This window comes from Corvus brachyrhynchos, unplaced genomic scaffold (genome assembly GCF_000691975.1).
Source record: "Corvus brachyrhynchos isolate BGI_N302 unplaced genomic scaffold, ASM69197v1 scaffold115, whole genome shotgun sequence".
NCBI classification, from domain to species: Eukaryota; Metazoa; Chordata; class Aves; order Passeriformes; family Corvidae; genus Corvus; species Corvus brachyrhynchos.
Window position 1 is genome coordinate 9,841,891 of NW_008239553.1, and position 27,406 is coordinate 9,869,296.

Below are 27,406 nucleotides of genomic sequence, written 5' to 3' on the forward strand. Positions count from 1 at the left end.
TAAAGAAAGTTCTCTGGATGTTGTCATCTCAAAGTAAAGCACCCCCCAATGGCACGGGCTCCAATACAGTTTTCTTACCTTTTTAATTTGTTTTGGTTTTCTTACTATTGCTCTATTGCATAAATATTAGTGCTGTAATTAAAGTAGTTCACAACAGTCCTCAGGCAGTGCTAGGTGGTGTGGTGGTGCCAGAAATAAAAGGGCTCTGAAACCATGTGAAAAGCTGCGAGCCAGCTCTCTGTGCTCCCTTAAATATTGACAGGCTGATCTTGATTCCAACAGAACTATGAAAGTGAGGCTTTTTCCTAAACTTAGACTTGAGCCTCTGCTATAGGCCATCCTTCTTAACTTTCATTCCTTGGCATGTAGGACACCTATGGCTTACTTAGGAATGATTAAACCTCCTTGGAGGAAATATTGATTTAATCAAGGTCAGTAGAAAAAAAATCCACTGACTACAATTTTTTCTTTCCCAGTGACTGATGGTTCCATTAATTGATCATCCATTCTACATCAATTAGTTGTAGTCTCCGAGGCTGCAAGGTTCCCGAGTCATTCTAGGTATTTATGTACTAATAACATGCAAGGGAGATTGTTACCTGAAGAATGAAGAGAGAATCAATCCATCTCTCCCTGCTATCTTTCTTTCTAAAAAAATGTAATTAATTGGAAGAATGGTTAGATACATTGCTAGGATAGAGAGTGTCTGCTTTACTCAGTTACGAAGCCTGTAAATACACAAGTCAGAAAACTGACTTAGTGACAGGACTGAGGTTGCAATTTCAACTGTTTAACCATTAACTGTTTCTTACAGCTCTCTGTACTTATTGGTGTCCGGTACCTACAAACAGCCATGAAGAATGTCCTTCTGCTAGGAGATCTGGAGGGTGAATCAGATGGTTGGTTACTAGAAAATAGTTTTGTGGAAACTGCCAAATACAACATTAACATCATTAAGAACCTCGGCAAAGCCAACCAGATCTCCACTGTCTCAAGCATGAACGACCCCAACATTGACGTTCAAAACACAGAGTCTGGCAAAACCAATATTACAACAAAATCTATCCCTGCAGCTAGATAGGCAAATCTTCCAAGAAATGACATCACAAGTGTAGCTTCGCTCTATTACAGTCCTACAGTCACCAGATTTTATCTGGTGGGAGAAAAAAAAAAAGGTAGAAAAACTAGTAAAACTATTGAACAAACCACAGACTGGTGACAGCTCCAAAAATGCTAATACTTCTTTGGATGGATGTATTTTTACTTGTGAATTCCCTGATTCTCAACACTGCACAAAACTTAGGAATTTCTCCTGCTTTCTCTCCTTTACATACAGACTTCTATCATGGTCTGAATACACCAGAAAGATCATTATGCACAAGCATATATTTCAGACAGGATGGGTCTACACATACTAACATAGAGATTCAGTTGAATAGGTACCAAAGAAGTTTTCATTACTGTCATTACACCTATAAAAGTCCCAGGAGCAGGGAAATTCCAAAAGAAATTATTACACTGGAAAAAAAAGATTCTTTACAAAAAAGAAAAGACAAAAACTGAAATGAAGACTCTATTGGTCCAAGCTAGGAAAGGGGAAATTTAAACAAAAGTATACATGTATTACAGCCTACAAGAACCCACCAGGTACGTGAAATTCAGGTGAAGGCAATAAAAGTTACCATAAACTTTTTCACTTATTTTTCCCAAAATGTCTGAAGCATCTTTTCATTTTCACCCCTCCAATAGTTTAGAGAAAGCTAGTTGCCCCACTTCCCTGAAAGTCAAAGGGTGATGCTGAAAGGAGTTCTCTGCCTAAGAAAACAAAATGCTAGCTTGTGCAGGGATATTTAAACTTCCAAGTAGCATGTGATAGCACAAGTTTAAAACCAAGTAGGTACTTTCTATAAAACAACTACTGACGATCCTAGATGCTTGAAAGCTCCTCGTTTCAAAAGAACTTACCACACTGATCCAGGGGTGGGAAGGTAAGGGTTTATTTGAAATCAGTGAAGGCAGACTGACTGACAGCTCTCCCATTACCCCCCTAGTACAACGCTCAGGAGCTTTGTCGATCCATGGAGTGAAAGCCTTCAATGCCCAAAACACCTGTAGTTACAGGATGCCCTATGACTGTAATTGATCATTAATAGTAAGCAGGAAAGAAGTACCAATACAAAACAGAGGTGAAAAGACCAAATAAAATACTTTACTTGTTACTGCTGTGAGTGCATTCTTTGCAGATAATCAAGTAAAAGAAATTTTATCACTGAAATATTTGAAACAGAACCATTCCTACTTTTGAAGCTGTGCAGAGTAACAGTAAAAATTTCTTTACCTCAATACTGTTGTATTCTATAACACTAGAAAAAGCAAAAAATATACTATAAGGATATATCGTAAATAAATTGTGCAGTGTAATATCTGTAGTGTAATTCAAGCAGGCTATGTGCATGACCATAATTTCAACTGGAATTCCTTCACTGCCTAACATGTTAGGCCTACACTTAAGTATGTTAAAAACCTTTCAAGGAACTAGATTTGTAAGCTGAGACTTCCTTCTACAAGCACTGTTAACTCTTCCCTTTGCACTCCACTTACCTGCATGCCTATTTTTTGTCTTCATTGCAATCACTTTGCCCAGTGGGGGATTAAAACTTAACTGGTGAGTAATTCCTCCAGCCATTTCTGAGAGCCAGAAGTACTTACCCAGCAGCTCTATAGTTAGCTGATACAGACTGGAAAAGAATGAATACAGAAAGTTGAAGTCCCTTGACAGATCAAGGAGAAAGACAGTCATGTGTTGCAAACTACTCAGATTTTGCAACAGTATATGTTTTTTCTTTAAATGCAGTGTATTTTTTTTCAGATGAGTATGCAAAGTGCCACATGTGTCAGTCAATAGCAGTCACTTCCTCAACCCAATTTTATTTTATCTACTTTTTGGTAAAACAGTCCTAGACCTCAATAACTAAAACTTGCAGAATTAGAAGAACTGTGAGTTTACTCTTTTGATAGCTTTCTAGTTAATGGATTTGTCAAGAATCTGCTCTGAAAAAACAGATTTGGAAGGAAGAGTGAACTGATCATCCAGCCTCAGCATCTCTGTCAAGACACAGAAATGTCATCCAGCAGTTGCTGGAACACATTACCATGAAGAGCAGAGGTGTAAGTATCCAGCTACACAATTTTCTCTGGCCCCCACACAGCTCATTTACTCGCATATGAAGAAAACACATTTTACCATAAAAGACTAATTAGCATTTAGCACATTAACCTTTGTCTCTCAGCCAACCGTCCCAAACTGCAAGAGTGGAATGTGATTGGTTTTGAAATTAACTTAGTTTCAGCATACATCTCACAGGGAACAGTCCTTGTCTGGCCTATTACCAGTAATTACTCAGTCATTAGATTGTTAATTTCTATCCTGTCTAGGCATTCAGAGTCTCCACCAATACAGATGCATTACAAAAAGATGATAGCTCGTTTCACAGTATCAGGATAAAATGTACTTTTGTTAATAAATGCTTTCTTCTTTGCTTTGTATTTATTGATTTCCTCACAACATGGAAGTGCTACATCCTACATATCCAGCTTCCTTTACAGCACCTGTCAGAATAGTTTTGGTTTCCTGCAGTATTTAACACCAGAGGCACTGGATCAAGGAAACAAACTCAGGCAGCAGCACAGACTGCATCTTTAATTCTCCATAATTTATAAAGACAGAGACAGCATTAGTGAGCCAGGCCTTTAAGCCAGGGCATCTGCTCAGATACAGAAATAAATACGATTTGAGGGACACTTATCCTGTTTGTTATTAATGCCTAATCCAGTCACAATTCATAACAATACAGCAAATTCCAGAGTAAGGAACTCACCTATGCACAAAACTATCTTCTTTATCAAGGTCTTAATTTAAAAAATAAAACAAGCACTGTAACGTTGAGTTTCTGGTGAAGGCACTATGAGAGTTTCTTTAGAAATTGCACATACAATGCTCTCCTTTAAAGCTTTCTGAGTGCCACTGAAAACACTTGCTCTACGTTGATCACAGAGAAAACACAGTAAGAAATTTAAACATGCAACACATTCAGGATTTTGTTAAAATGAACATAGCTCAAGCAGGAACTCTGGTACCTTGGGATGAGCATCTCAATACTTGTACCCAACGAGGCCAGTGTTACATTTCAAGCACAATTAAGGAGGAGAAGTAAGGTTCTGCATCTGCTGAAAAGACTAACCACACATCTTCACAAACATAGCAAGGACTTCAAATGATCATGAAATCCACAGCCCCCACTTTGTGCTTCAAAACATTTCGCTGTAGCTCATTCACTCAAGCATGAAGCCTGGAAACCTCCTAAAACTGTCTGATGGACTGTGAGTTGTTTGACAACCTGCACGTATACAGCACAAACCATACGCCTTTTTTTGACACTGATCTCATGAACAATAGTTACACAGAAATAAGAAGTCAGGTCCCATTTTAATGTCTATCGTTTAACTCTGTACCTGGTCTCTTACTCACCATTACACAAAATCACGTATATAATCTCTCAGAATTTCAGCTTGCTCTCCTTCAATGCAGATTTCCTTTACATAACTTCATTTTCATGTATGCTTTCGACTGTACTGAATGTAACTTCAGAGAAATGTAGCTAGGATTAGAAATAACTAGATTTGAGACACATGTAAGGAAGTGGATTTTCATCATTAGCCATTTTTTTTCTGTATCAACCTTCAAATTTAGCCTACCTGCAAAATACTGATAAAAACAAAGAAATGAGATTGTGCCACAGAAATGAAACAACTTCTATTTTTGATAAAGTATCTTTGAACACCTTGTCAATAGGTTAGAAGAATCTAAGTAACAACTTAAATGTTGTATTATGAATCTCAGTAGTTTACATTGGAGATTATTCAAGGTTGTTGTCTAGAAAATAAAGTGGATTTCAACCATAATGCAAGTATATAATGGCCAAAATTCTCCTCTAAATAACTTTGGACATTGAGATTTTTACTATGCAAGAAATAGTGATGCGGCTTTTTTCTTTTCTGCCTTAATTAACAGGATCCTTATTGTAATTTTCTTCAGAACAATTTTGCTAGTAGACTTCAATCTATCTACCTCTACCTTTTACCTTTTCAGGAATTGGTTCTTAAAAACCGTTTACTAAGAACAAACAAAGAGCAACACCATTAACACCCAAATGGTGCCCAAAGCTACAGCAAAGCAGTGAGGACATGATGACAAGCTGCAACATAAAAATGTGCAAGAAGTACTGGCCATTTCTACGTAGATGTCTTGACTGTTTGATTAGCTGTATAACAGAACATTTTTTTAAAAGTATGTATCACACAGCACATTAGACCAACACCACAAAGTTTCCCTTTCCAGAGGTTAAGTATCTGCCAAACAGCACAACCAGTACTTTGAGAAGATACAAAACCAGAATCACTCAACTAGATCAGTTTTAGGGCATGTAAAAATTAAACTCTGTACTTAAGATTTCTCTTAGAAAAGTAGGTAGACACTGCAGGAATTTGCATCTGTAAAATACTAGGATAAGTTTCGAGTGGAGTGTATCTTTACATAAGAAAAAGCATGCTACCATTCCTTACAGTATAATGATGATACAACCTACAGGGATAACTGGTAGTTTACCAACCATTTACCAGCTCTTCTCCTTTCCCATACTGACAGACACCATTATAGCGCTCTTGTAAAATGAACTGTGAGGTGTCAAAATGCCTTCAAATAAAAACTGAATAATCTACGAGAAGTTACTTTATTTCCTTTTTTTAAATATACATATACAAGATATTTTATTTCAAAAGCACAAGAACATTATACAAGTTTCAAATTTACATTTTTGCAATTTAAGATACCAGTATGTGCATTATCAAATAACTTCTGTCAGCTTGGATGGAACAGAAATAAGTGGCATAAGCATCTTGCAGTCACTAAATACAGATTATACTCACAGTGAACAAAACTGCATAGTAATTTATGAAATGAAAGATGACCACGCTAGTCAGTGAATGATATGGGAGCCCATTTGCTAAATTAGTATGTGCAAACGTACAGAAAGATGCAACTTTCCCCTCCCACTTCTTCAGCTACAAAGAGATTTCCAGAGCTTTAAACAAGCTCATCTGCTCTTACTCCTGTCCTTACATACTACAGTTCAGACAGAAAACAAAATGAAGTGATCTCACTGCATATTGGATAATGGAAATTTTGTATCAGTGAAGTGCAAGATAACTGAAAGTTTTTGATAACTTAATAGGTAAATATCAGAGGGAAACAGTAAGAAAATACAGGTTTGGTATCAATTTGCCAGTCTTAATTCAATATTTTTGTTGGCAAGCAGTGTTTTGATGACATAAAAATCACCAGTGCATGCAAGTTTTCATGACAGCTGTTCTAAATTCAGTATGTGTTTCAAACATGTTTTAGAGAAGACTAACAGAATTAATGTTTGTCTTCAAAGAGTTTAATATGCAGGTTTAAAATCTGACAGAATCAAAATAAGGAGAATGGTCTTAATTGCAAGAAACAGAATACCTGGAAAATAGACCAAAGCCAACTTTTTATATCACTGGGGAAGGATTACGGCAGAAGTTTTTAAAAACTATTTGAAACCAGAACAGTATTTAACGTCATTGGTATTGTATCTTTAAATTAGTTATGGTGCTGTTAAATGCACTCATACATACAAACTCAAAAAACATTAAAAAACCCCAGAAGAATGGTATTTAAATCTAAACCATTAATTGTGATTCTACTGTCTCTCATATAATTGTGACAAAACAAAAAAAATACATCATACAAAAACACACTCAGACATTTATTTGAAAACCTCTCCTTGAAAGCCTTATTAAAATGGCACGAAAGAATCCAAATAGCAAAGGGGCAGGGAAATTGAGGGTAGTGACGACTTCAAACTTTCACATGGAAATGGTAATTTCCATGGAAAGAGTTTTTACCTGTCACATTACAAATTCTCTCATGTGTATTATGACTGAAATTCAGAAAACAGAAGAACAAACATTTAGAACTGAACCACAATCACATATCATTGAGAGAGAGTTTAATCACAATGTGCTATTAACTACTGAAGGGCAAAGAGACAGACTGAGCCACCTTTTTTCCCTTTTCTGCTCTACCTGGCATTGAACCACTGAACACGCCTCCCAAAACACACCATTTCATTTATGCAGACACCAAAACATGCTCCAAACAATAGTGGTAGAGGACGATGAGTGGAAAATCCCTCAAATATGGGCAAATTTATTTCTGATTCCAAAACTTGCTGCTTTTGGGCCTTGATTTTAGTCCAGTGATAGCTTTGAAGGCTGCTTACTTTACTGCAGTCTCTGGCTCTCATACAGCTTGCAGAGCTACACTACAACTACTTACCTGCAGAATTTTCACTTTTGATTCTTGGGGAAAATCTCAGAAGACAAACTGTAAAGGATGTAAAACTAACCACAACCTAGCCAAGTGGTGAAGCCCTAGACGTCTTATTGATATACATGAATGGAGGATAAATTCATTAGATAAAGTGCAGTTCTGGCAACACAAAAAGCACAGACTTAGGTTTTTGACAACAAGCAGGATGGTAATTCTCCCCATGCACTTTCTATACCACACCTCTCATTTAAAGAATTCATTAATGAAAACTCTTCATTAAATCCCAAAGTATAGCTGAATGTAAGCTTTATCAGTAAAACATATTCTTTATTATAACTGTTTCTGCAGATGACTAAAGACCTGGCACCACTTCCACTCCAGTATTATCTCAACATATTTAAAGCTTCACTAAGCTTGGGAAAAGAACCCAGGAAGAAAGTAAAGGAGGCTTTTCCTTGGCAACATCATTTAGATATGTTCTCAAGGCATGGAAGAGACAAATGTGGTGTGTGCTCTGAAGCTGTCCTCATGAAAACATGTGAAACAATTCAAACTTCTGAAAAAAATGGAAATATTTCTGGACCTGGATGTTCAGTAATAATTACAGAATGTGGTTTTCTTTTTTTTTTTTTTTTTGAAAGAAAAAAGAGGAAAATATATTATATGAGTTTCTGTTTCAATGTATCAGTTATACATCCAACCTAGAGAATCCATCAATTAATTGTCTGAACTACAGAAACCACTTGAGTAGATTTTTTACTGCCACCCTCCTTTTCTTTTCCAAAGCACTGCCAAAGGTAAAAGTTTTCACTAAAATCAAGAGACTCAGAGCAGCTGCCAGTTGAATCCAAAGAAGATCTGATTCGTTTCTTGGCTCCTCGCAATCTCCTCTCTGCTGCAGTGCTGCTGCCACAGCAGATGGAGCTTCCGGTAACGCTCCCAACATAAGTGCAGGGGATTGCCTCTTCTTCAGAGAAGAAAAGAAGAGAATTAGCATTATCAGAACAGCAACTGATAAACTGTCCAATTAATAGTCTAACATTAACACTAGACTAATTAGATACTTGTAGGAACACCAATCCCAACAAGTCTATTTGAAACGTAAAAAAATTTCTACTTGTGACAAGCAATGACTGCCATTTCTATTATGATATTTCAGCAATAGCAGTTGTCACATGTTTCTGATGAAATGCATACAAAACATTCTTGAGAAAAATAAGGCAGTTTAACAGTACCAAAAAACGGTATTTCCTCATAAACTACCCATTCCTGACTGGAAACTGCCATCAGTTCCCCAGGCCAAGACACGCATTACCTACAGTGCTGTACACACTGGACAGAAGAACGTGTTGTCCAGTAAGTGTAAGAAAGAAAGAGATACAGAAATGAAAATGTAGGAAGTCAAACATTTACTTACTTTAGACCTGGATCTGTTTCTCCATATTCATCCAAGTAGGGCGCAGGGTATAAGCAGCCCCTGGTTTTACCTTCAATGAGGACAACTTTGCACTCCCTGATTCTTAAAGAAAAGAATAGCTGCATTTAAAATACAACTCCAAGGAGGCTCTTCCCTTTTTGGTGAGCTTAACTTATGTCGAAGTAATGTTTCTTTATCTCAGACAAAAAGAATCAAATGCTTTGACAATGTTGTGAATTCTGTCCTTCTAATATTTCCCTTTATTCTTTAACACATTAAATTCTGGCTACTTACTTGAGAAACACGCAGACTCCAGCTCCACATTGAAGAGCATGAGAAGTACAGGCTCCCAACTCCTCCCCATTCACCAGCTCCTGACAGCAAGTATTCTGGGAACACAACATTGCCCCACAGAATAAACACAATACTGGGTGTTTTTGTTCATCATCAGAAGACCGTGGGCATCTAAAAGAAGTGTAACCAGCATGTCACAGTAGGAATGAAAACTTTAAAAGAAATGTTAACTGAAGTTAATGTTCCTTAAAAAACCCCAAAAAGATCATCCAACCAACTAAAAACCCCAAATCACAATCAAACAAAAACCTAAGAAATATTATGTCATAATCATTTCACATATCTGCCTTAGGTTGTGTTTTCACACTGCTTGAAATATTTTATCTGCAAGATATCTGCTTTGAGGAGGAGGTTGAACCAGATGATCAGCAGAAGTCCCTTCTGACCTGAATTATCCTATGATTCACTCTTCTCGGCATAAAACAGTGCCATCATCTGGGCTTGTTGTGTCCAGTGCAAAAATAATTTTCAGACTTACAGCCAAACTGAATGCACATTGCACTGGAGAAAAATGACCAGCAGATTAAGCTATAAAAATTTTACATATTGTCTTATAAAAAAAAAAATTACTTCAGTTAGCAAGTTGTGTTTCACATTTAAAAATGAACATGTGCTAGCATTGGCCAGTATAAACATAACAATGCCTTCACTTCTACAAAATAATTTTTGTTTGGTTTCAACACCAGTTACAGTAACTGCAAGAATATAAAATTCACTAGAAGTGACAAAACATCCAAGAAGACAACTAAATATGCTACATCTTACTTAAACTGAGAGGCTTGGTTCAGAAGGCAACTATAGTCTTCAGGAAGCTCTATTAAACGATTTCTTTTCCTAGGATACCTGGGTAAGTGGAAAAGAACTATTATGAGAATAATAAAGATCAAAGCAATTAACAGAATAAATAACTATGAATCCCTGCTAAGCTTTTGGTCACTTCTGCAAGTGTCTACAATTCTAGAGCAATTCTTCAGTCCTGGAATTCCAAGTGAGACGCTTCACATGGGAGCTTGAATATTTTCTATATTCCAGCAAAGTGTTGAACTTAAATTTCATATATAACCTACATGTATGAAGACATTTCATATTTCAGTTAGCTTTTGTTCTTTCCTAGAGCAGGACAGATTACTTGTCTAACAATGTTGTACAATCTCAATGAAGAGTCACTCCATGAGGAATAATAAACAAGACATTTAAAGACAAATGTACTTCTAGTAGTAGAGCACAAGGAATAAAACACGCAATCTCTAACTTGCCCACAACAAGCACTTCATTCTCTCAAGTATTTTAAATCAAAACCAGAAGAAAACAATAACAGTAAGCTTACCTTATTGCAATGCTTTTCCCTTTCAAACAACTTAACACCACTGGGTCAGAACACCACCTATTTCAAACAAACATTTGCAGATGACAGCATTTTGGTAAAAATACACATTTAGGTTCATTAAACTAAACTAGTAAATGATAAGCAAACACAACACTGATAAAAGCATTGATATTTCTACCTAAAACTTTGCAAGGAAAAAAAGGGATTTTTTTTATACTTTTCTTAAGGAGAACATTTTAAGTTTGCATACAGGAGGAAAAATCTATGTGAAAAAATGCTTAAAATTATCATCATGCACATGAAAACACAAGATTAACACAGTTTAAAAATGCATGCAATCTTCAGACATACTCAGTTTCTCAAAGTGGGGTACAATACACAGCACCTTTTGGAATACATGCACTAAAAGACACAGCATAAATAAAAAAATATTGTACAGTCTAATAGAAAAACATTTGCTGTTTTTATTAAATAATCATCACCTAGTGGTTATTTTACAATTGTTTATTGCGTGATGTGTGCTTGCTTAGAATGGCCAAATGTGCCTATTGAAACAATGGCAGGTATTGGCCAGTTATTGAACAGAGGAACTGGTATGTTTAAGATGTTTTTTAAGTTATTTCTACAAAAAGGAGGAGAAGGGAGAAAGAACTACACCAGATGGTCAATCTAGCATGCTTCATTTAACGCATTTCTCAACAATCATCAAATTTAGTCTTCTGAAATAAGATTCTGTGAAAAAACATATGGGAACCTGCATGATGATTTGGCAACTGTTACTATTACGTTAAATATGCAGCCTCCTGCTTGAAACCTGTTTTTCTGACTGGGAGCACTGTAACTATTTGTTAATCCTGCTTCTAGTGATCTTTCCCAATGTTCACAAGCATCATCTTCTGTGTTCTCTTAGAAGCACTGTTATGTCTTTGAGCCAATATCAAGGAACAAGTAAGACAAACTTATTCAATAATTTACTTGTAAAAATTAATGTATTAATTTATAAGTAATAATATATACTACACATGGAATTGATCATAATAAAACTGTATGTAGAGAACTGTCTAGGTCACCTATATGGACTATAAGTTGGAAATCAACAGTTCAAAACATCCCTACATGGAAGAAGTCTGGACAATAAAGGTTAAAACAACGAGAGGTTAGAAAACTCAACCAAACAACAATGCAGTAAAAGTTAATGTGAGTCAGAGAATTCTGCCAAGAACCAGGAATAATCATTAATGCAACCAGGTGCTCAAATGGTCACATTAAATACACATTCTCCAACACAATATAGCTGGATTATTCTTAATTGGGGTGGGGGGTGGTATGTCTGTTTATTCAATTTGAGGTTTTGAATGCAGAATTTAACCAAGTCTTTATTTACCGCTACTTTCACAAACTAAAAAAGGGGAAATTTAGGTCAAAAACTAGGAAGGAAATTCTTTCTTTTGAGGATGGTAAGATACTGGAACAGGCTGCCCAGAGAAGGTGTGGATGCCCCAGCCATGGCAGTGTTCAAGGCCAGGTTGAATAAGGCTTGGAGCAACCTGGTTTAGTAGAAGGTGTCCCTGCTCATGGCAGTGGGGTTGGAACCAGATGATCTTTAAGGTCCCTCCCAACCCTCTAACATTTTATGATTTCATGACTGCAGATGGTAATGCTCAAACTGTACCTTTTAAACATTAAGCCACTTTACACATCCACCAGTCTATTTTGCAAATGCTGAGAAGAAATAATACAAAGCCTCACCCTGTCAGCTACGGGATTTTCTACAATCTCATTTTATAGCTCATGTAATCAGCATTTTTTCTGTAGACAGATTAAAAATAGGCAAATGAACATTAAGTGGCATATCAAGCAAGCAAAGGTTTAAAATAACTTCTGCCTGTATGGTTTCATATAGGTCTGCAAGCACTAGTCCCGTAAACTATAATTACTTAATATTGGAATTACCATAAAATAGAGAATGCTTTATGTTTTTGAAGTGCTTTAAGAGATTCAGTGTACCTGTGCAAAATGTTTAGAACTTCAGTATGAATTTGAGCTCAATCATTTATTACCAAACTTGATCTAGAATTCCCACAGGGCCACCACAACAGAAAAACATGGCCTGTCCAGTCCCAGTTAGTACCTTTGAAGCAGTGGATTTACTGTGTCCCAATATTCATGAAAGAGCAGGAACAAATTTGTAGGTAGAGAGAGGTAACTACAAAGTGCCTTGAACTGCCCTTCTTCAGAAACTGCAAAAGAAAACATGAACAACTGCTTAATCGTTTCACCACTGCTGAATAATTCACTCAAAACTAGAAATCTCCTGATCCCTTTTCCATTGAACAGTCTGCATCCTACATCTTCAGCATAGCTCCTACATAGTACAATTGGATATTATTCCACCAACTTAATCAGAGCTATAGTAACTTGGATTAGCTGAGGATCTGTTTAAACAAATTTGATTAATTACTATTAAGTATTTTTTAATGTGTAAGTTACTGCAATAACAGAATTCCTTGCTTAAATTACTGCATAATATGTAACACAGCGCAGTAGGTTTCTGTACTCGCATTTTTGTTTTTCACTATCCTTATGACAGTCCTCGATATTAAATTTTGCTGTAATAAATTCAGTGCTAACAGATTACATAAAGTTGGGCTAATTTAATAGTTTGCTGGGTGGTCATTTATTGTCTCTGCTACAGAAAATGACATTTTTGGTTCACCAGTAAGACTCTTCCCTACAGCATCAAAGATCCAGACTCCTGGTAAGGATAAGCATATCCTGAAGTGCAGAGATTTTGACTTGTATATTCTAATAAAAACTCAAACTTAGTTCACAGTTTATATAAATCAATTTTATATTTTTGTTGTTATATGTTACACATGTTATATTTTGTTTCAGTTATTCATAGAAATTATGGTCCTTCTTTCCAAATAGTTGATGAGTCTGTGTTTCACTGCATTTTGACAGATGTCAAACTTTGTTTTTGGGGTTAGTATCTGCAATGCATTAGGTTTCTTCAAGGAAGAGGCTTAATTTTTATAATGTGCTTTATATCTATTTGACTTTGTTTTGCTCAATCCCTGTACCTTTAGCATTTACCAACATTAGCACTACACAAAAAGATTGTTTTTTTAAAATATACTCCAGGCAATTTCTCAGGTGTTATAATCTAAATTCCTGAAATTATGCTTAAACCACTGAATCTTTATCAACAACTACTTACTATCAATAAATCATTGATAATTCACATATTTGCATATACTCAGAACCTCAAAAGTAATGCTCTTCTATGCAAAGAAACCCAAGACAATGCAGCTTCTCATGCCTGTCCCTTCCTTTACAAATTAGTAAGTCCTTTACTTCCCAAGTCTTACTTTAATGTATTGAGTATTGTTAAGTTATTGGGAACATTTAAAAATTCTTTCAAGATGAAAAAGGTCATACATTTGTTTTCTCACAATTACCTTGTAGTAGTTCCTCAGGTGGAGAAACTCCCAGCAAATAATGAAAAAATAAAGCAGCACAACGAAGGTAAGGCATGATGCCTGTTTTAACACAATCCCACACAAGCCAGCCTGGAATATCCTGACTAAAGCAACTGTAAAACACAAATGAGAAATAGCTGCAGTAGTTCACAGTGCAAATCCTTCTAGCACTTTCACATTTTGGCTAGCCTTGGTAGAATGGTAGCTGTGTAGAAGCAACACTCACGTACCCCAAAATCTGTGAAACACAGCCACCAACACTTAACTTCCAGCTTCCCTTCTTCCTAAGGAATGAGTACTGAATTTATGCTCCATACCTGTACTAAATCTTCAAATTAGGTCAACTTCTATTTTTCTCAGAATTACAAAAAATAAACAGCCAATACACAGCTCTAGGTTATTCAAAATAATCTGATATAAATAGTGCAACACATCACACAGAGCAATTGATTCTTACACTGGTTGTATTTTATTACTAAAAGCCAGTCAATTTTTGAAATGGTGAAAATTTTTGATTCAGTTGGTGTTTTGAATGTAGTTTATGAAAGAGAAAAATCCACTTAGACCAGCGTAAGTGCTCTTCAGAAACAATAAAATTAATAGAATAAAAAAATTACTAATTCATACTTCATTATGGAAGTCACAACACTAACACTCGTCATTTACACTTTATCCCCCTTTTGTAGTAGGGCCATTTCCTTCTTTCTGGATTCCATTCATAACACAAGAGATCTAAACCAAAATAATCAAAGCAAACAAAAAATAAATACTGTAAATGGATGTATTTCTCTCCAGAATGGATACAGGTATTTTTTTATTCTCAGACAAATGATTTACTCTGCTGTCCACAAAATGCAGCACTTTAACTAAAAGCATTCCTTTCACCAGTTTCAGTGTTCAGGAGCATGGGAAGAAAGCACAAGGCACTTTGCTAACTCCCCATACAAAATGGGTAATTTTTTTCCTGTTTTCTGTGTTGTGCTGGTCAATCCTGTGGAATGCTATCTTTCCAGGAAAATGTAATGCTGCATCTGAATTGCACTTACCCACTGGTGTACTGGCAAACCTCTCTACAGAAGGACTGTGCAGACTGTGCCTCCTCACTGTTGTCAGATGAGTGAGCAGTGGGGGATTCTGCACACAAAAAGATGAATCCACTGTAAATGCACTCCATCCTGACACACTTCTCTTTTACAAATACTAAAACCTTTTTTTATTATTATTTAATTGCAGTACAGAATTATTTCCACTTTACTTTGCTTAATTCTTTTCTATTTGCTATTTTCTGCCTTAAAAATGTTCTCCTAAGACTGAATCCTGTAAGGAACAATCAGGATTACTCTCTCATTGCTTATCCTCATGTAAAGAACTGCTTCCTTCCCTTGAACTTTTGAAGTTGTCCTACATAGCTTAAGCTACAGAAAATTTAAAAAATGTTTAGTTTTTTTTTAATTCCTATCACACTGAAGAAAAAGAAAACTAGTAGCTAGTAAGCCTATAGGCTACTGGTAATTTTTAACAATGTTATGAAATAGAGAGGAAAGTGAAAGTCTCTTCTATCAGTTTACAGGATTCTGTATTTCGGATCTGGGTATTTCCTAAGTTGAAGGGTGCAGAAAATTTTATTTCCCAAATCCATAATCATTGTCACTGTACAGCTCAGTGACACTGCTTGGCAGAACTTTGATTCTCCTACAAGGAGTGAAAAAGGGAAAGTTACCCCTCTGAAATGACTGACTGGAGCAAGTACTGGTATATCAATAACTAGTTTGTTTTCTTAAAGCTTAAGTACACAGAAGTGATATAATAAAATGCTCTGAACTTGATGTAGCGCTATTTCATTTTTATCAGAAAACAGTTATTACTACCTAGCCCTAAGTGTCACTTTATTATGAGAAAGTTTATACCTGGAAGACACTAATGGTGTCAATACATTATTTTTAAGAAATTGTGCAAAAATGTCCAAAAATTGTGACATAAATACACATCTACCTGTTGCTGAAGAGATGACAATTTGCACTATGTGTGCCAGTGTTGTCAGATGGAAGAGGTAGAGGTGGTTATAGGCTGAACTAACTGAGGAAGGTTGCAAGTCTACAGCATCTTCCCAGTATAAAGATGGAAAGGATAACACAGCTCCCACCTACAGTGAAAAGGAATAGGCAAATATTAAAGTGACAAAAATTTGGTAATAGATACAAGGGTAACAATTATATTCTCATCATACATTTGTATTTTATTTCTGTAGTCTGTTAATCTATCTTGCTGGTTTTAATTCAAAGTGTAGGAAAAACCCACTGGAAAATATTAACCATTTGTGCAGCATGGTACATAGGAAACTCTGAGTTGCGTGGTAATTGCCAGTTTAGAGATACACCAGGACAGGTTGTCCAGTTCTAAAAAGCTTAATTTCTGTTCTTTGACATAAGACAAAACACACTGCAATAAGTGAGAAGTGAGACCGAGCATTAGATAGAAAAGCAGCCACGGTAAAACAGATTTTATTTGGTGAGTTTGGTTTTGTTGGCTGTTTTATACTTGCTTGGGGTTTTTTTAACAGCAGAAAAACCAATAATACAGATTTGTATTAAGAACAGAAAGAAGAGGCTAAGAAAAATACCAGAAGGTAATGAGAGTGAATGTCAAGGAATCAGAACGTACGAGATACTGACTGAGACAAAGGGAAAGTGAGGGAAAGAAACTGAGTATATTTCTTAAGTTTATTTTTTTTATGCTTAATAACAATGGAAGTGTTAAAAAGAAGATTGAGATTGCAAGCATGAAATTTAATAAGAACAGGACAGCAAAGACTTGAAAGTTAGCAGAACTAAAAGTAAACATACATAGCAGTCATATGTAATCATTTGATTGTTGCTCTTGTATTATCATTTGACTGATGCAAGTGAACAGATAGTGCAGGACTATTTACAGAGTACAGAACACAAAAATTTATGCTCAAAAAAGAGTATTAAAATGAAGAATAAAATGAACCTGCTTACCAAAATGTGGAACATATCAACTTCTAAGAGTGATGGAGTGTCCTCCCCTTTAAAGTTTGGCAGGAGAACTACAAAATAAAGTATCAGTTATACATTTAACACATATTTTCTTCTTTTGGATTGAACTGTAGTACTGTAGTATCACAATCTGAGTTTAGAGCCTCTATCATTTCAGTGTTTTCATCAAAGGTCTCTAAACTGAGGATCTATTTAATTAACTGCTTACGCCTGATTTAATTGATTGTGCATGTTTAGCTATTTCCACATGCCCAAACAGCTGACAATTTTAATTAATATATCTTCAAAATTCTGGTCTTTATTTCTCTGGCTCTAATAAATCCCACACAGTGTTAAGGGTGATGGTCCTTAGGCACCTCAACACTAGATGCCTCACAACCTCACCAATCCAAAAGCCTAAGAACTACACCTAAGAGTCTTATCAAGTAGAAAGCAAATGAGAGTGTGGGATTCACAAAGGCCACCATACTAACCTAATCAATAAGAAACATGGGGGAAGTTACATGCCCCAAACTAGCTCTCCCTGAGACCGAAATATCTTAAGCTAGGTTTCAAGCAGCCTTTTGAAAGTACTGCAAATCACAGAATCATAGAATGGTTTGCATCAGAAGGGAGCTTAAAGATCACCCAGTTTCAATCCCCCTGCCACGGGCAGGGATGACACTCACTTCATCAGGTTGCTCAGAGCTCCATCCAGTCGGGCCTTTAACACTTCCAGGGATGGATCATCCACAGCTTCTCTGAGCAGCCTGTTTCAGTGCCTCATCACTCTCACAATAAAGAATTTCTGTCTAATAATTAATCTAAACCTTGTCTTCAGTTTAAAACCATTCCCCTTTGTCCTGTCCCTATCTACCTCGATAAAAAGTCCCTCTCCTTCCTTTTTATAAGCCCTCTTAACATACTGGAAGGCTGCAATGAAGCCTCCCCAGAGCCTTCTCTTCTCCACGCTGAGAAGATGAGGTCTCACAATTAAGAAAGAAATACCTATTTTGTGGCTTTATTCACCTGTTTAGAAGAGAATTTGAGCAATTTCCAACACTGCCAGAAATATGTGGTACCCATCTGTTCCAGACTTGAGTACCTGTAAGTCTGGGTAATCTGGGGTGAGTTCAATCCACACCCCGTAATTTCAGGCAACTGAAGCGAGCACTGTTGACAAGTACTCCGACCCTTGTTTCCACGCTGTATTAACCTGTGTGCCATTTTGGAACAGAAACTTCTGTGACACAAAAGGTAGCACAGAAAAGAAATACAGTACCTCCTAGAAGACGAATCAGGTGTTTCTGAATCAGGACCTGGGGGGATGTTGTTCTCTGAGCAGCTGCAAACTGCACTAATGCTTTAAGGCCACTGTGCTAGAGCGCAAGAGAAAATGGTTGAACAGGAAAAAAGGCTAAATATAATAGTGATACAGAATTGTAAAAACATATTTACGTCTACAAACATAAACCACATTTATTAATTAATTTAATATGAACATCCATATATAAGCAGACATATTATTCTTTCAAAGTGCTCTTTATACTATGGATCCACACATTGAGAGATATCCCTTGACAGAGAATGATCTTGATGTTAGCAGTTTCAACAGGTTTATAGATGCATGTATATCATAAATAAATTTTTTTGTTTAAAATATATTGCATATCTTACTCATCCATACCTGTCTATTTTGTAGAGATCCAAATAAAGGCTTGCCCTCTGTTTCCAAGAGGTTTTCTTAAAATTAAACAGAGAAAAAATTAAGTTGCTTTGTTCTACACAACCTAATACAAATTTATTCTTAGTATAGACACTCATTTTTAAAGCTCAACTTCATTCTTATAAAGAGAATTCTCTTGGGAAAAAAAAAAATTGGTCTTAAATAGCACTGAACATTTCCCAGATAAATTATTTTAGTAAGCTTCATAAAAATTTTCAGCTTTCAGACCTTGCTAACTAAGGATTTAAAGGAACATTGTTTCATATGAATGATAACACATTCATTCTATGGATTCAGATTTATTTTCAGGTACCCTTATGCAACGCTCCAGACCACCAAGTTTCATTTACAGAGATGCTATACAGCCATCTTACCCTCATGTTTATCATAGAATCATAGAATGTTAAGGGGTTGAAACAGACCCTAAAGATCATCTAATTCCCACCCCCCAGCCATGGGCAGGGACACCCCTCACTAGACCAGGTTGCTCAAGGCCTCATCCAACCTGGCCTTGAACACTGTCAGGGTTTGGGCAACCACAACTTCTCTGGGCAACCTGGCAAAATTTGCACTACTGCATTTGACTGCAGTTTAATAGAAATATTTTGAAAACAAAATTCCCAAGCTGGAATACAATTTAGCTTTCCTCCCTGAGTGCACTGGTTCTGAAGGAATAATAAAAAACAAGCCAATAAAAATAAGAAATCAAATTCACTCAGTTGAGTAAAAAGGCATGGTGAGAATATAATTTTTTTGCACTTTAGTCGCTTTTTGGATATGAAACAGTACACTTGGAATTTTTAAAATTTGATCTAATTGGGAGATTTTGGTTTTTTGGGTTTTTTGGTTGGTGTTTTTTTTTTTTTGTTTTTGTTTTTTTTTGTTTTTTTTTGAGTTTGTTTCTTTTTTCAAGGATCTGGCTTTTGGCAATAATACTAATTCAGATCCCTTGGGTCAACGATGCTTTGAACCTCCTCTAGGTTTCTCTAAAGTTCCTTGTCTAGGCAGCTTGGCTACATGCCCACTGAATGGTTTTAATAATGCACTATGAGTAGACTCCAGACCAGCATACTGAAGCTATGCAAGCAGTTTTGCTTTACAATTTCACAAAAGTCTGCTCTATTTGCAAACAAAAATGAATCCAAGGAAGTGGTGAATGAATCCAATCAAACTGTCACAGTAGTCCCTCTGGCTTTATACTCTTGTCCTCCAGAGTACTTGGATTTTCTATGATTAACACAGGCCTTCAATATCACACCTGTGGTAACAGTTGCATTTACATACTTGCTGGCAAGCTCCTCCCTGACAGCCACCAGTATCTTTTTTCATATACCAAACAAAACCAACCTGCACATCATTAAGTATAGTAATGTTAATAAGGTGGGTGGTTTCCAGTCTTTTCTCAACCTTTTTGAAAACTCTTAATAGAATCCATCGAAAGATGCAATCAGTTTTGTGACTATTTCTGCCTTATCAGAATATTCCCAATCCGCCTAAAAACCTTCTAAACTCGTGATACTTCGGTTCAGTCTTGTCCATTAGAGATTTAAGGTAGACTAAACTTGTACTTCAACAGTTTCATCAAGAAACAGTTGGTATAACTGGCAAATCACATTTATGGACATACACAATTACATTCTCAATTCCTTCATCTTGCATGTCAGACTTAGCTCTTGCCTTTCTCCCTGCCTGGAAGCCTCTACAGATTTATCTACAGCTTCATGTTTATTACACAAACTTATTTGTGTATGTAATCCAGAAATGAAATTGGATAAACAGGTACATTATCCCAAAAAATGAGATCACTTTTCTGGTAATTTTTTTGCCTTCAGAGATTCATGGTAGAGAATGTTTGGGTTAGGTTTTTTGGCGGGTTTTTGGTTTGTTTCTTTTTCTATCAGGTACCTACTTAGCAATCTCAGAGTACAAGAGACTTTCCTCTACAAATTCCACAAAGATTCTTTAAGGATACAGACAAAAACAAATAATGAGACAGGGAGTACTATCTCACAGCTATTAGATATTTAGCATAGGAGATCCCTGCAGGTCAGTGATCTTTGGCAGCCTGAAGATATTAATTGAACACGCTTAAGGTTACAATCAATAATGTGGAACATGATCACTAACTGCTGTCTCAAATTAAACTCAATGTTGGCATTCCATATCTCATTTCATGATCTAAGAAAAACATCCTACTATTTATATTGGTTTATAGATAATAATTCTATTCTTATATATGCAATTACATATAATTTACTTTGCTATACTATTACATATGGCTCGTACTTATGTAAAAGTATTATTTACACAATCATATTGTATGAAATTATACAATCAAGCAACTGTAACATTTTCAATTACGAGACAGACTAAACTGAAATTATGCTTTACCTATACACTGGATGGTAAAAGCACATGTGCTCCAGGTCATCATAGGAATCCGGGAATCAGCTTCATTTGGAGCCACTTTTAGCCCAACTCTGTAAATGGTGGTGGCAAAGAGAATAAGCATCTCCTTGATACTGCTTGAGTACTTGGCTCTGCAAAACCAAGACAAGATAATTTCAGTCTCAATTATTAATAGTATTTATTACTTACTGGTTAATCAATCACTAACAAAGTAAGTTCAATCCAGGACAGTTATTTATGAAAGAAATACTGAATACAAAGACTTTTTGTCTGGACAGAGGTGAAAAAAATCCCTAGCTTTCAGTAGTAAACAAATACCTTGACATAAAAGGACTCTACAAATTGAGAGATTAAGAGCTGCCAGGATGGAAAATATTACTCCTGTGTACTACACTATAATTCAGACTAGAAAAATGCAAATATTTTGAAGTAAAATACAATGAAAGTAACATTGTAAGAAATTGTAATTATAAATCCTGAAGTGAAAACAATAAGATGCTAAAAATGGAAGACATTTCAAGCGTGTTTTTAAACATATGTTTTAGCATTTAAGCTCTCTTCAAATGACACTAGGCTAGTTTATGTAAATGTAGTTATATGTAAAAAAGCATTTAGCAGTTTTAATGGCTTGTGGGTTTTTTTCTAAGTCACACACAGAACTTTCTAACAGAAATACATGACATTTGTATTAAATCTCCATATCTCTATGGACAAAACAATTGTACCACAAAGTCTGGGGTTAGCCAGGCTCACACTTAAACACCACTTTAACTATAGAATTTTTCCTATGAAGATCAGTTATCAAGAAAAATTTTGATTCAGCTGACAACAGAATATTTTTTATTATTTTACAAACAAAACATACATGTGGGTATTTTGCATAACTATGATGTCAGTCTGAAGTAGCAGAAATAGAGTACTTACAGCATGATCTAAAAAGAAAGAAAAGTATCTACCCATTCATTGTGTTTTAGTGGGCAAAGGCTTTTGGCCACTGGAATTAACACGCTTAATGTTACAACTGGCAATGTGGAACATGACCACTAACTTCTGTCTCAAATTAAGCTCAGTGTTGTTATTGAGTTTAATTCAGAATAGAACAGAAATAGAAACAGACAACACAGCCCTATTCCCCTAAGTGATCCACATTCCACCCTCGTGTCCAAACCCACCTGAAATCTATGCCTGAAACAGATGTGTGGCAGGAAAATTAAGGCAGACAGACAATAAATAACTTGCCTAGAGGCACAGCAAGTAACCCAAATCACTGGAATTGTGGATTGGAAGATTCCAGACTTCTAGCTTTGTACAAAGAACATAAAAAGTACCAGACTGGATTTGACCAAAAGGTCTACCTAACTCCTCACAGATCCAATATTCAGTGAATGCTCATGGAAAACAATAAGTAAGCCCCCAGTCAGATCAAACAAATCATATGTCTTTCCTTCAATACAAATTCTGAAATATACCTAGGATACTGAATGGAAAATTAATATAATGGAGGGAAAACAGGCAGTAACACTTACGAGGACTGAACTCCGAAACTAAGGATGGAATGGAATTCCAAAGCTGAGTTCCCTGTTCCCTTGTTGCTGAAAGCTGGAAGATTTTGTTTCTCTCCTTCCAGGAAAAAAAAAATACATCCACATTAAAAACCAAAGAAGCTGTTACAGTTTTTACAGCAGTTTAACAAGAGGGAGTCTTCTTTTTATTTGAAACTGATTTGAAAATAATTGCAAACACACCTCACCAGCCAGACTATTCCATGATTCCTCTTTTAAGTAACATTTGCCTCTATTCCCCAAAATAGTAGATTCTCTGTGTCTTCCATTTTCTAAACACTCATGCCTGTTTTCATTTTGTCCTCTTTAATTTAGTTTTTCCTCTTTTTTACTACCTCTCAGTCAATACAAAAGTTTAATTGACCATGAGAATTAGTCTGTTGACATCCTCTCCAAGTGCACATAATTTTTTTTCTACAAGAAAGATGGAAATAATTTAACAGAAGCCAGAAAATTGGTGAGGACCCCGAAATCAAGATATCAGCTCAGAAAGAGCAATGCCTTTATCCCCAGCTTTATTTGCTACTGCCTTGATTGACAGCAAAATGTATTCTTTATTTGAAGCTTTCTGCTGGTACTAGTTAAAACATGTACTGACATATATCCCACAGAATAGCTTAAAAATTAAGATAACAAACCTTTAGCATTTTTCACACTGTAGCCTGATATCCTGACTGTGACAATCTCCAGCCACCTAGCTAGGGACAGAATTTGAGCTACTGCCTCTGCATCCTCGCTGAAAACAAAAATAGAAAGCAGGTTTTACTCAAAGAACCACCTTAACTTAAAACAGCAGACACAGCTAGATCCAAACACATTAACTCAGTATTTGCTCAGTTTTACCGGCTTCAGAAAATTTGAGGGAACAGTACAAAATGAAGTGTAAGGCTAAATACTAGTTCTAGGTATTTTCTCATTTGATTTCAGCTCTAAAGAACAGACAATCCAAAAATGTTTTATAAAAAGTAAAAAATTTACTGCTAAAAGACGTATATTTGGCTAAATAATGAGATATGCAGTATTTTATACAGATGAGGAAGCTCAAACCCAAGTTCTCCTTCCAAAAATTTGAAAAGCTGACCAGCCTCAAAGTAATTTTTCCTTTTTATTTTTAATTAGAAGTTATGCAATCTGATATTTCACCTGTTTATTTTTTGAGCCTGCAATGGGATGATAGGAATCACAGTATTGCACAGAGATTTGCAAAGTGGACAAAGATACTCTCCATTCTCCAAGTCAAATATCTGTTCAACATGCAGACGTTGTCGGAAGTTCAGCTGCATTGCTTCGAAGTATCTACAACATTAAAAAGGAAATTACTGGAAAGTGGAATGGCTCAAATGCAACATGAGCACAAAGGTTCAAAGCATAATTATACAGCAAACACTTATCCAAGCCAACAAGTATTTTCCTTTGACTTATAACTCTTTTACATGCTTGGATGTGAAAATACAAAACCTTTGAGCACACAGATGAAGTCATGCAAAAATGCATGGTATATCACTTACGGGAAAATGATGGCAAGTTTTCCTTGCTGATAATATCCTTATAAATTTCATTAAGATTTTGCAGACAAGCAGTCCTTATATTTTCTACTTTTCCATCTTCAACATAATGAAACACTGTATCTAATAACTCTCCTATGCAACTCACTATAGTGAATTTGAAACAGGTATTGAACATATTGTTATTTAATTTTAGGAAACACTACTGGTAACATTTCACAAATGGTTAATCACCTATTGATTGCAATTACTGAGCCTCATGACTAGACAGTGGAACTGTAGCCTTCTTTTAACAGGAAGCGAGAATAATATATATTAGAATATCACACTTCAACTACTTAACTGAAAAGGAAATAAGAAACAATTATGATCTTTTTACATGTTTCATTATAATTTTTGCCCCCTTCTTAGTGGATGCAGTAAGCCTTCAAATTTCATTAATGTCTCATTGGTATTTATAGGAATTAAAAAGATCAAACATTTAAATCCTCTTCTCTGGATACAAATTCAGTCCTAATGTTCAGACCGAGTATGTAGGATCTTAGAGAGAGAGATGAAATTAATCTAACTTCCACACCAAGGTTAATAACTAGATTTTTTTTTTTGCTTTAAATCATACATCTTAAAAAAATAAAATAAAATCCCATTTCTGTGAGAAGAGAAAGTGGATGTGCAAAGGCAAGTGCAGAAGTTCTAATGAATACAGAATATTGAGGAAAGTATTTTGTTATGAACTAAAACCCATACATCTATTTTCCCCACATTCACACAACTGTGTTTTTGCAAGCAACTCCTCTTCCTTATACATGGCAACTACAAGGATACTCCACTCATTTCAACTTGCTCTGTTTTAGAGGATTTGAAGTACTTTGAGGCTGTACATAAAAAGGTATGGCAGGCATCGTTTGGAGGAATATTAGTAAGTTAGAATGTCTGTTATGTAATAAATAAAAGACTATACTCAAACCTTCTGTGCCATCCCGTATGAGAAGAGCCTGTTGTCCACTTTAATCCCATTAACCCATACAGCAAGTCATCTTTTCTTAAAAAGAGCAAGGGAACTGAGCTCCAATGTTGCACTACTTAGATCTACGCAGATGTAGAGGGATCTGCCAAGAGCAGATGTATTATACTCAAGGAACAGACTTCTGTATCATTTTAAGTGTGTGCACCTATTTATTTTGTACTGATGTTTTACTGTAAAAAACAACGTATATATACACATGTAGAAAAGTGAACAATAAGCACTAGAAGTTTAGTAAGACTCTTTAAAGTAAAATGGCACAAGTACAAACAACAAACCTCAAGAGATTTTTTATAACATATGTCATATAAATAGTCGCTTGTAATTGCATGACCAAACTCTATCCAGTGGTGGAATTATTTCTTTATTATTTCACACTGTTCATATAGTTTAGACTTGCCAGACCTACATGGAGTGAAATGTAGGACGATTCTATTCTGCAAGCTAGAAAACTTGGGCCTTTTAATGTTCAGGTTGCATTCAAATCCAGAACACTTGGTCTCAGTTGTGGGTCCCCCAAACAATAGAAATCCAGTAAAATTTATAGCAACTGCATCAATTCTTCACCCTTAATTTTCATTAAGGGTACCTTCAATGATATGGGAGGGGTCACAAATAAATATTCGTTGATTTAACCACTTCTAAATGCAAGAATCTCTTCTAAAGACTCACTGGAATAAACCAGTTTCACCCTTTAAGTACTGACCTGGTGACAGACTTTCAGAGTACTGTTGCTACTGAATGCTCACTACTGGTTCTCACTGGACTACTAAAAGTAAACCTACTCAATACAGTTTCTTATTCTTGACCAGTTTACTCCATTGTTTATATTTGCATAAATTAGTAACTCCTTAGAGATTCTTATCTGGGTCATAGAAGGCCCTAAAAACTTTTGATCATCATCATCAAGTCAAAACATCTTTTGGGCCATTTCTAGATAAGTAGAAATAGTTTTCATCCCTTAATTAAATATCCACTTACTGTACTGTGTTTTCAGTGTACTCTTAGATGATTTAGAAAATAGATTAATTAAAAATCATTAAAAGGCAGCAAAGACACATCCTTACTTCTGCCAGCAGGCTGCATGCATCACATGACCACAGCTCCCTGTGTGGGTCCCACAAGGTAAGTCAGGGTGCATGAAGAGAGGATCTAGCGTATCTAGAAACACACAGAAAAATTATTGAATGAACAGTAACGGAACTTCCCATCAGTATGAACAGAAATGAGCAGCAATATAAACAGAACATGAGCCTTCAGACCTTATTTTCCTACAGTTTGCACAGTCACATCACAACTTCATTTGGCTAATTTTTCCAGACCAATCATCCAGCAGAGTAATGACAAGCAGAACCCATTTAAACTACCGAAGGTTTTCCACTAATTATAAAGAAAAAGATGCCAAAATTCAAAAGCAAATTGGTTAAAAAGAAAAAAATGTGCTTCTGTACTGGAACAGATCTGTTGTTGGATTCACTATCACTGAAGCTTTTAATGTCTTTCTTACTTTATTTTTACATGAAAATGAAACTACTAAGGACAAGTAGGATGAATAATTTCTCCAACTAATCCCATATAATTTTCAAACCACTGACACCAAAAGCACTGCTGAATAACAAAAATCAAGTCTCTCTTTTACTAATCTTGCACAATTCTAAACAACAGAAACATTATGAGAATGTACTGATGTCTTTGTGTTGTACATGCAGCCAAAGTGAGATCCCACTTTCACTTTAAAGATATCTAAATAATACTGAACAGCAGCAGTCCTCCATGCCTCATCTGGGGGACTGTTCGTGATTTTGAACAAATACACTTGAATCTGACAAAATGAAAGAAAAAAATAGAACCTAAATTGCACTGAAAATAATTCTGTTTGACTGCAGCTGAAGCTGCCTAAAGTCAAATGGAGAATGAAACAGAAAGTAAACTTGGTACAACACTGAATTGCTACTATCTGCACTTCTGCTGGGGGAACAAGCATTCTTCCATTTTTTTAGATTTTGAAAGAAAAAAGTTCTTACAGGCCTCCTGTAAGAGCAGCAGGGGACCATGCAGCAGGATATAAGTACTATAAATAATGCCCAGTGATAGCTTTAGAGAAAGAAACTCCATTCTCTTCTCTTTAAAATTATTTCAACAGCCCAGCATCTCACTGCAGAAAATTTACAGGTGTATCTGACTACA

The 27,406-nt window shown here is 35.8% G+C and overlaps 2 protein-coding genes across 2 annotated transcripts in view; one reads left to right on the forward strand and one right to left on the reverse strand.

Moving 5' to 3' along the window:
• Nucleotides 1-2,219, forward strand: part of LOC103620959 (photoreceptor outer segment membrane glycoprotein 2) — an 11,343-nt gene extending 9,124 nt beyond the window's left edge. Inside the window, exon 4 of the mRNA XM_008639705.2 lies at nucleotides 815-2,219. Within this exon, the coding sequence (XP_008637927.1) occupies nucleotides 815-1,081 (267 nt within the window). The 3' untranslated portion in view covers nucleotides 1,082-2,219. The remainder of the gene's footprint in view (nucleotides 1-814) is intronic.
• Nucleotides 2,220-5,770: 3,551 nt separating this feature from the next.
• UBR1 (ubiquitin protein ligase E3 component n-recognin 1) overlaps nucleotides 5,771-27,406 on the reverse strand; it is a 55,068-nt gene continuing 33,432 nt past the window's right edge. The window contains exons 30-46 of the mRNA XM_017742064.1: nucleotides 26,287-26,380; nucleotides 23,834-23,986; nucleotides 23,329-23,426; nucleotides 22,655-22,748; nucleotides 21,111-21,259; nucleotides 18,681-18,736; nucleotides 18,276-18,372; nucleotides 16,997-17,064; nucleotides 15,990-16,140; nucleotides 15,044-15,131; nucleotides 13,977-14,110; nucleotides 12,647-12,755; nucleotides 10,516-10,572; nucleotides 9,954-10,031; nucleotides 9,129-9,299; nucleotides 8,835-8,936; nucleotides 5,771-8,384 (exon numbers count right to left, since the gene is read on the reverse strand). Of these exons, the coding sequence (XP_017597553.1) occupies nucleotides 8,243-8,384; nucleotides 8,835-8,936; nucleotides 9,129-9,299; nucleotides 9,954-10,031; nucleotides 10,516-10,572; nucleotides 12,647-12,755; nucleotides 13,977-14,110; nucleotides 15,044-15,131; nucleotides 15,990-16,140; nucleotides 16,997-17,064; nucleotides 18,276-18,372; nucleotides 18,681-18,736; nucleotides 21,111-21,259; nucleotides 22,655-22,748; nucleotides 23,329-23,426; nucleotides 23,834-23,986; nucleotides 26,287-26,380 (1,841 nt within the window). The 3' untranslated portion in view covers nucleotides 5,771-8,242. The remainder of the gene's footprint in view (nucleotides 8,385-8,834; nucleotides 8,937-9,128; nucleotides 9,300-9,953; nucleotides 10,032-10,515; nucleotides 10,573-12,646; nucleotides 12,756-13,976; nucleotides 14,111-15,043; nucleotides 15,132-15,989; nucleotides 16,141-16,996; nucleotides 17,065-18,275; nucleotides 18,373-18,680; nucleotides 18,737-21,110; nucleotides 21,260-22,654; nucleotides 22,749-23,328; nucleotides 23,427-23,833; nucleotides 23,987-26,286; nucleotides 26,381-27,406) is intronic.